Genomic DNA, 10,014 nt, shown 5'->3' with positions numbered 1-10,014 from the left:
AGCCTTCCCAATAAAATATTTGAGGGGGCCAGCCTCCCCAGTTGATGGGCATTGCCATTCAAAAGGTGTGTGCGCACCATATCATGTGATCAATTATGCAGGGTTGGGCTTACCTGCTCCCCATATACTTTATTTAAGTTGGCACCCCTGATGGACTCATAGTCTGACCAAATCCTTGGCTTTTATTCAGTCCCTTCCCCCTTCCCCTACTGATTTAGCAGCCATCAACAATCTCTAAGTCCTAGGACCTCCAAGATGTTGACTGTGTACCATGTAAGCTTCTCCATATATATTTCTCCATGTCTAGGGTGTGTCACCCCTGCCTGCAAACAAGTATGTGGAAACCACTCACTTGTTTTTGGGTGGCCTCATATTGCTTTCAAATGGATAGGTCACATCGAGGCTGTGAAACTCAAAGCACAGAAAGCTTGAGGGGCATTAATTCTATTTTATGGTGGGTGGTCAGCTATTGGAACCTTTATGGCGGGGGGTCAGCTATTGAAAATCTTTGCCACTAACGTGGTCTCCCAGATGCTTCATGGAGTAGAGATATGGGGCAAAGACCCAAATGCCAACAAAGCCTTAGAAATAGTGCAGAACAAATTCCTCAGGAAAGTGCTCTCGCTCTCCAGCTGCTCTTCTCCGCGTTGAAGCTGACGTGACGACAATACAGGCTAGAATTGATTACCTGTGCTTAAATTATGTGAAAAGACTTCGATTTCTTTTGGAGGAGAGATTCCCCGCTATGTCACACACAGAACAGAAGCAGACCAAATGTTGGAAGGATCCAATGCCTCTTGTCCCAATACCAATTACAAGATTTTCAGGTGACTATGATGATTGACAAGAAGCACTTAAGAGATTGTCTCTTTAGGGATCTAACCATGATGGCTTCTAGCAAGAGTTCGCCATGGTTTCCAATTATTAAAATGGAGCAGGCCCGGGCCAGTTACCTGTCAAAGCTCCCACTTGCTGTGCTTAGAATTGCTTTGAAAGAATTACGATTCCAATCGATGCCCTCGGCGGTGTTGGATGGACGCTATAGCAAAGTACATTACGAAGAGAGACTTTGTCTGTGTGGGCAACCCTGTGTGGAGAACCTGTGCCACTATTTATTGTAGTGCCTGTTATATATAGATCCAAGAGACCAATTCATAAAACCCATGTTTCTGAATGAAACTCACTTGAATAGGGTGGAAAGGGTGAAATGGCTGCTGAGCGATACTGATGACTTCTATGCGTTGGCAGCTAAGAAGATCAGGAGGAAAATAGTAGATAAAATAGTGGTCAACTGCAAAGGGGATTCAGATTTTTAATTTGGCACATTTTACTAGAAAATCTTCTGCTATTCTATTTTATGCAACAAACAATCTTAGCAGTTGTGACAGTGGTTTATATTGTATGTGTGGTGCCTGATGATTTTTAAGGTTATTGCTGGTTTTCCTTTGTTGTTTTTCTGAATGATGTCATGGCCTATGGCTAGCACAATAAAAGTCTATGATGATGATGGATAGGTACTCGGTGTCACCTGTGTTCACTGGACTCGCATCAAAATGTTCCAGTGTATCCCCCACCCTCTAAGACACACAGGTTATGAAAACGGCTCCTGTTCATGGCCTCAAACAGTCTGGAACAGACTCTTTAAGTACTGCTCTCTCTTGTCTTTTCCCTATATTTTCTCTCTCTCTCTTCCAAACAGAAGTATTTTGTTGTTTTGATGCTCTGTATCAGGGATAGGAAAGCTGTGGCCATCCAGATGTTGCTGGACTGCGACCCGCTCACCTGGGGCTCACCTGGGGCTGGTGGGAGTTGGAGCCCAACGAAGTCTGGAGGACCACAAGTTCCCCAACCTTGCTATGTGTAGTGGGATGGTCTACTCAGTTCAGGAGAATGAGACAGGAAAAATATGACCTTTTTCTTTTCCTTGTCTTCTGAAGCATTGGGGGGGGGTTTCACCTCCGCCAAGCTAAGCAGTTGGCTCCTTACCTCTCTCGCCCTGACCTAGCCACTGTGATCCACGCGACAGTCACCTCCAGACTGGATTATTGTAACTCACTCTACTTGGGGCTGCCCCTGAGATTGACCCAGAAACTCCAGCGGGTGCAGAATGCCACGGCGAGACTCCTTACGGGGTCCTCACTGTGGGATCACATTCACCCAGTGCTATACCAGCTGCACTGGCTCCCGGTGGAGTACAGGATCAGGTTCAAGGTGCTGGTTTTAACCTTTAAAGCCCTATATGGCCTAGGACCCTCGTACCTACGGGACCGCCCCTCCTGGTATGTCCCACGGAGGGTCTTACGGTTTTCAAACAAAAACATATTGGATGTCCCAGGCCACAGGGAGGTTAGGCTGGCCTCAACCAGAGCCAGGGCTTTTTCGGCCGTGACCCCGCTATGGTGGAACGTTCTGTCACAAGAGACTAGGGTCCTGCGGGACTTGACATCTTTCCACAGGGCCTGCAAGACAGAGCTGTTCCACCAGGCCTTTGGCCAAGGCACAGCCTGACTCCCTCCTTTGGTAATCCTCACAGAACTCTAGCCCAATGGTTGCCATTAATTTGATTTGAACTGATTTTATAATGAAATGATTTTAGAATGTTGTATTATTTTACTGTTGTTAGCCACTCTGAGCCCGGCTTTGGCTGGGGGGGTGGGGCGGGATATAAATAAACATTTATTGTTGTTGTTGTTGTTGTTGATGATGATGATGATGATGTTATACACCACCACCTTAACCCTACCCAGAATACTTACCAAAGGTTGTTCAGTGCTTGAATAAACCATTTTGTTCATTCCTCAAAGTTGGCAGCCCTGCTCTAGAGTGATAAATTGCCCTTCTATGAACACAAAGACCCTTCCTCAATGTTTGCAGCATGCAGCTATCCATTTTTGGCCCTAGGGCTTAATTCACCCGTAGCCATCTATGGCCAAAGCTTTTTTTTTTTTTTTTTTGCGCCTTTTCTCATATAGAAGTGTCTAGAGCAGCCACTGTTCTTGCTAGCTAGCGAAAGAAAGCTCTGTGATGTCCAAAGGAAATGATGAGGGCAACCTGCTTAAAAAAACAAAAACACCCAAAACCCCGCCATTCACTTTTTTGGCAATTCTATGGCAGAAGGAGGAGCCACAGTGGTGGGTTCCTTCCTGCGTGGCCTGGAACATTGCCTCTGGCAGAGCTGGATTTAGAGAAGTGTGATTGGTTCGGTCATGCTGGGCGCAAAGCCTCTGGGCAATGCTAAAATTGGGCAACCCCTGAAATTTGAGTCCCTAAGGTCTGTTACTGCTTCTGGTCATAGGAATAAGCTGCTCAGTTTCACCCTATGAAGAGGTTCTTAGGGGTCTGGAGCAAAAACTACTGCCTTCAATAGAATCCAAATGTCATCCACATTGATATATTGGGGGTAAGGACAGAGTGTGCATCAGCAATAGCTTTATCAACATGCTTACAACTGCACCTTAAATTACCGTATTTTTTGCTCCATAAGACACACTTTTTTCTTCCTAAAAAGTAAGGGGAAATGTCTGTGCGCCTTATGGAGCGAATGCGTGGTCCCTGGAGTTGAATTGCCCAGGGGCAAAAAGCAGATCATGCTCTCTTTTTTTTGAAAGAGGGAAGTGGGTGTTGAAACAAAGCCACTGATCGTAAGCGATTGCAAGCGAGATAAGGGACGCTAGCAATAAAGGAGGCTGCCTGGGAGGACAGCAAACTTGCAAGGAGAGGAGACAGGAAGACTAAATCAATGAGGAGCAAAATTAGAAGAAAAGGAGGAACAAAAAAACTGCTCCAAAAGACACTAAGGCAAACAAGAGGGAAGGGAGAGTTGAAAGGAAGCAGCTGATTGGTGGGATCAGGAGAGAGATAAGGGACACTAGCGGAGGCTGCCTGGGAGGGGGGAGGTAAAAGCCCATGGATCCTCAGGATTTTTGCATTGGGTCACCCCAAATTCACCATCAGATGACATAGCATGTCCATGGCTACAGTCTGCAGCAACAAAATCATGCACCCACTGTTGTGTGGGGCGCAAAAACGTGGTTACAAAGCATGGATCCACATGGATTCTCAAGATTTTTGCATTGGGCTACCCCAAATTCATCGTCAAATCACATGTCTATGGCCACAGCGTGAACCACAAAAATTATACACCCACTGTTTCATCAGAATATTTTTTTTCTTGTTTTCCTCCTCTAAAAACTAGGTGCGTCTTATGGAGCGAAAAATACCGTATATTTTTGTAGCTCACCTCTCACTTCCTCATTGCCTTCGACCCTCTTGCTACTTCAATTAACAGACTTGTCTAAATGGAAATTGACTTTCTTAGCCCATATTATGCAATTTCAGTAAACACACATGGATTTTTTTTAATTAGTTGTACAAACTGGAACAATATTTATAGCTTGGTGTTCAGCGAGCCATTAGTGTGCTCAACATAGTACAATTTAGTGCACGGTATCATTAAATTGGCATCTGCTATACTGACTTGTAGCTATCTCCTCCTGGAGATCTTTGGGGCTATAGTTTAAAATACTCAGAGATATAGGGGGGGGGGAATGAACAGCTGCAAAAATGTAATGCTGTTTATATAAACCCAGCTGAAAAAAGTAATGCTCCGCAACTGTAAGGCTTTTGCCCTGCAAAACAAGAAGAAATAAATAGTTTAGAAAGCTGTCTCCTTAAAAGCAGACACTGGATCTTTCTTTTCTATAAAAATACATAGAATTTAAATATTGCATTGTACTTCATGTGCCACAAATATTTTATCATAAGTTGTACCAAGATTTTGGCAATAGCAGCAGATTGACGATTTCAAAGGAGGCTTCTACTGGTAAATTCAGCTTGCATTCTGTAAGCATAAACCCAGGTTTCTGGAAGCTACTAGAAATCAATAAACACACTCATTCATGCAGGCACAATTCCAAGGAGCCACATAATTCATAGAATCGTAGAGTTGGAAGGGACCTTGGGGGTCATTTAGTCCAACCCCTTGCAATGCAGGAATCTCAACTAAAACATCCTTGACACATGGCCATCTAACCGCTGCTTAAAAATTTCCAAGGAAGGATAGTCCATAACTACCAGAGGGAGTCTATCCCACTGTCAAACATCTCTTCCAATGAGGGATTTTGTTTGCTCTATTTTGGGGTCCCTATTATGAACTCCACACTAATGTCCTGAATGTAGACTATTGGGTACCATCGTTCCATTTTCAGCCTTTACCAGCAAGCACAATGTTTTGGGTTCTAGATCTAAAAGTTTCATCATTCACACCGACCATCATATATTCTAGGGAAGTGCTATTTAAGGCTTTTTAAGACACACATTTATCCAGAATAGACCTGCAAGGACAGTTCCTAAGCATACATGTAGCAGAGGGGTTTTTCTTGGGACAATCACTTTCAGGCTACTGGTATAAGAGGTCATGTGCCTCCCCCCTTCTGAAGGAAATGGCTCTTACTTCAACCATAGCGTGGATGCTGAGGGTGATTTCTGGCTAAGAACTACCAACCAAGTTCACGGCCAAACTTAAATGAGAACCTGCGTTTTCCCACCGTCAATCTAGTGAACACCGCATAATTTTCTGTACAATGCTCTTTTATATTCATTTAACACATTAAAATGCATACCTCTTCTATTTAACTTCAAGCCATAAAATAAGGACTATAAATTTTAGAAGTTTAATGATCTGCTTTGCTGATTGACTAAGTTAAGAATACATTTGGAAATCAACAACCTGCCTTTCAACCTACAGTTTAACAATAAATTACCATTGCCAGAGAGAAACTTTTTCTTTCATCTCCCCCACCTCGTTCCTTAATACAGTTTGACACCAAAATGGAAATAGTTTTTATAAAACTGAAAACACTGATAGACAGAACTTTGCCTGTGCTCCCTTTAGGTGCAATTGGCTTAACTACACATCTGCTTTGGCTGAATGACCTAACAAAACAAACTTACGAGCCAACAAATATAGTTAAAATACTATATTCTTGGGGAACAGAGCTCAAAGTATTCTGGTGGAATAGCTCTTTAGCAGGAAATGTCCTATAAGAAAAGCATTGGAGTAATACCAGTTAATAAGGTCTTATGTATAACTTGAGTAGAAATAACTTGGGTAGAACATTTGGTGCACCTCAAAACTATTAACTGAAAATATATCTCACTGGAAAGTGCTCGTTTCATCACTAAATAGCTAGGGTTCATCACTAAACAACCTGGTTCATAACAAAACAACTTTATCCAGCTAAAGATAAACGAATCTTTTGTCACGTTGATTTCAAATGGAGAATTAAGTGCACATGCTTAAATAGTTCACATTAAACACACTATTAAACTCATTATAAACCCATTATATAAACCCATTAAACTCTATATCCCATTTGGATATAGAAGCACTTAATTTAGTGGGATTTTGCTAATACATTTCCCCCCGATACTCTTATCACAGTGAACCAATCTTGCCATTTCCTTTCTTTTGGGTTAAGACATGTTCCTGGGTTCAAGCTGTAGTTCTAGAACCAGCTCTTAGAAATTCAGAACCACATCTTAGTATGATAGAGACAAAATTACCTTTTCCTCCTCAGCCTCTAAAGATGCTGATGATGTAGGAACAGATGTCATGCAGGGACTCCCAGCAATGCTTCCTCGCTAACTTCATCGCTTCAGAATCGTTCCCAGACATCTGACCTTCTTGGGTTGCTTTTGTAGGAGGCAAAGGAGATGGTTTGGGTCTCCCTGGTTTTTTAAGCAAGGCTTTCCCTGCTTGGCTTTTTTTAACTTGCTTTGGAGAAGTTGCGGGGTTCGGGACTGGCTTTGCTTGATTGACAGCATCTGCCTGTGGGTTTGGCTTTATGCTGGAAGCCACTTGCTTCATGTGAGCTTCAGGAGGAGCCCTCTGGCACATGGACGGCTTCAGAACCGCATTGGGCTGGCAGGCGTTGGTCTGTTTCCTTCGGTCCATGGCAATCTGATTCCAATAAATCCTTTGGTTCTTATTAAAAGAACGACAAAGCGATGGATTCCCAGTATATTCACACCAGTAAATTTTGCCTTGACTCCGGCATTCTATTCTGAGTGTCACTTCGCCATTTCCACTCATATTCATCGTGCAGGCATCTTTCGCTTTAGTGTAAAAGTTTATTTCGTCACCGTTGCTCCTTTTCTTTGGCCTTGGATTTTTCCCTAAGCCTCCCATGAAACTGACAAAAATTACGAAAAAGATTGTGGCCGTCTTCATGGCGAAGCACAGAGTGAGATCCTTAGAGAAACTTAGTTCTCCACGCAAGAGAAAGATGAATTGGGCTGCTTTAATGGGCTGACGTAGAAATAAGTCTCTCTCCTTTTTCAAGGGTGTGTGTGTCGTTTTCCTACTCCAGCCTACTTTTAAACAAACTCCTTTGGTTCAAGCTTATGGCTGTAATTTATAGCTCAAGGGAATGCCAAATAACCTGTGAAAGTTCAGGAAGGAAACAAGACAAATCTTGCTGTTCCAGCACAGCACAGCATTTCTGTCTAAGATGCACACATCACATTGGATCTTTAACAGATGACTTTTTCTCTTCTCCAGTTGCCTTCCATGTCAGGTCTTGTCAGATTACACAGAAGTAGCCAGAAGTATGGTCAAGGAATTAGGGATGCTGACCTGGCTTGTATAATAGAAACCTAGATAGAAGGAAGGGGAGTGTGAATCTCTTCCAGGTGTGATTTCCAGGGGACAGAGTGAAGCAATAGGCTCGGCTGGGGGGCAAGGAGGCAGAGGTGCTATACTGCTGTCAAACCTTCTGCCAATGTGGTGCCCTTCAGAAGTTGTTGAGCTACCAACACCCAATATTCCTGACCACTGCTTAGGCTGGCTGGCACTGATGGTAGTCAAAGTCCAACAATATCTGGACGGCACAAAATTGGATGCCAGTTGTGGGTTTTTTTTAATACTTTTATTTTGCTTTAAACATATACATATAGACCAGTGTTTTTCAACCTTTTTTGGGCAAAGGCACACTTGTTTCATGAAAAAAATCACGAGGCACACCACCATTAGAAAATGTTTAATATTTTTTTCTTTAATGGCAAACAAAAACGTTGCGGACCGTTCTCTGCTCAGCGGGGATCGATCCGCTGATCCCCACTGAGCCGGCGGATGACAGCTCCGTCTCCACACTGTGTGTCAGAGATGTCAGAGCCCCGCTGCTCTCTATGGGGAATCGGATGAGAGCGGACCACCTGTCCGCTCTCATCTGATCCCATCCGATCTGATCCCCACCCAGGACGGATGGAAAATAGGGTGGACACAGTCCGGCGCCCGCCTAGTGGGCGAAAATTTGACATTTTTTTAAAAAAAAATCTTTTGAATTTTTCAATTTTTCCCACGGCACACCAGGCAACATCTCGCGGCACACTAGTGTGCCGCGGAACAGTGGTTGAAAAACACTGATATAGACAACCAAAATTACAAAATAAAATTCCTTAATAATAATAATAATTGAAAAAACTACAAAAAATATCAAAGTACATGGCACAGAACATAACCAACTATCGGAAAGAAAAAAGAAAAGGAAAAAGAAAAAAAGAAAAGAAAGAAAAAGAAAAAAAAGGAAGATGAGCCAAAGCAGGAATGCTCATCTATTGTACACTTCTGTCAAGTTCACAACAGATCATTATTCTTATCAATTCTCTCTATCTGCACTCCAAAGGAATCTGATACCTCATCTTGGTATCAGGGAGCATTTCTCTGTGCGGTATCATTCTAAGCATAACCAGGTCTTTCTTGTTGAGACCTTGTCCCCTAAATAATTATTTAAACATTCCCATTCTTCTTTCACCAATTTTTAAGGTTTATCTCGTATTGCATCTGTCAGCTTTGCGAGCTCCAAGTACTCACACAATTTGACTACCCATTCCTCTTTAGTGGGTGTATTTTTATCTTTCCAGTGTTTTGCCACTATAACCCTTGCTGCTGACGTTGCATACATAAATAGCCTGGTTTTACCAGTTTTGAGTGTCTTCAACTGGCATTACCTTAACGCAGAACTGAGATTATGTTAGTTAGCCACCAAGCTGTCAGAAGCAGTCTTGGAAGTGGTGTTGACAACCCCAATGCTTTGGTACAACATGCATGCCAAGGCCCCTTGCTGGTTGGAGCAGCTCTGAATTTCTTGGCCACTGTGACAACCATGAATCTGCCTCAAATCACATTGGGCTCAACATATGCAGCAGGAAATACGCTAGATGTGGCATTCTGTACTCAGTTGCAGGCAAGTGATCTGGGGAGGAACCAAAAAAGACTGTAGCTGTCATGGCCTTCATGTTGCTCTTGATTTACACAAGGGTGGGGGACCAATTAGGATGTAAAAAAAAAAAAGCTTGCATCAGTATCGACTTTGATACCACAGTCATCACAGAGTCAGAGATGGATGCACCTAGGATACATGGGTCATGTAATTATGGCAGACTTTCTTTTCTTTTTTTTAAAAAAATAATTTTTATTAACAGACCAATCAAATCAAATCACATTAATTCCAAATTACAAAGCCAAATTTTAAATTTTGGTTGGGGGTACCCATATTTCAAGTTCCAAAAGGGATCCAATCATCTTGTTGCTGCTGCTTTGATGTCCACAAATCTGTCCAAATGATGTTCACAATTCTATCCAATCCTACCTTGTTGTTTTCCACATCTCTTCTTGTTGTTTTCATATATTTTTCCTTTTTCTTTGTGACCTCTGATAGTCTCCACAAGCGAGTTGAAACCAATTGTAGTCCTGTGTGGGTTTTTCCATTCATCCAAGGGTCATATTCAGACGGCTGCTGCTTTTCATCGCTTCCATAAATAAACACACTCTTGCCGTCTACTCATTAATCTTCACAGGTCTGTCACTCCCTTTCTCAGTCTTCTGAGGAGGTTCTGCCAGAAGTCCCATATAAAAACAGATCCGTAGCTTCCTCCTCCTCAGTCATCAGTCTTTCGACAGAACCTGCCAACATGGCGACTCCCTTTTTATTGCTGTGCCATTCCAAAAGCCCT

The 10,014-nt window shown here is 42.7% G+C and overlaps 1 protein-coding gene across 1 annotated transcript; it reads right to left on the bottom strand.

Annotated features, from left to right (window-relative positions):
- Window positions 1-4,376: 4,376 nt before the first annotated feature.
- On the bottom strand, window positions 4,377-7,319 carry FGFBP2 (fibroblast growth factor binding protein 2). The gene is made up of 2 exons (XM_081925868.1): window positions 6,565-7,319; window positions 4,377-4,628 (listed from the first exon to the last, which is right to left on the bottom strand). The coding sequence occupies exon 1, from the start codon at window positions 7,229-7,231 to the stop codon at window positions 6,575-6,577; it is 657 nt and encodes a 218-aa protein (XP_081781994.1). The 5' UTR covers window positions 7,232-7,319; the 3' UTR covers window positions 4,377-4,628; window positions 6,565-6,574.
- Between the last annotated feature and the right edge of the window lie 2,695 nt (window positions 7,320-10,014).

Source organism: Podarcis melisellensis (genome assembly GCF_964234715.1).
Source record: "Podarcis melisellensis genome assembly, chromosome: 9".
Lineage (NCBI taxonomy): Eukaryota > Metazoa > Chordata > Lepidosauria > Squamata > Lacertidae > Podarcis > Podarcis melisellensis.
The sequence above is the reverse complement of the archived record's forward strand: the minus strand, read 5'-3'. Positions and strand labels throughout refer to the sequence as shown.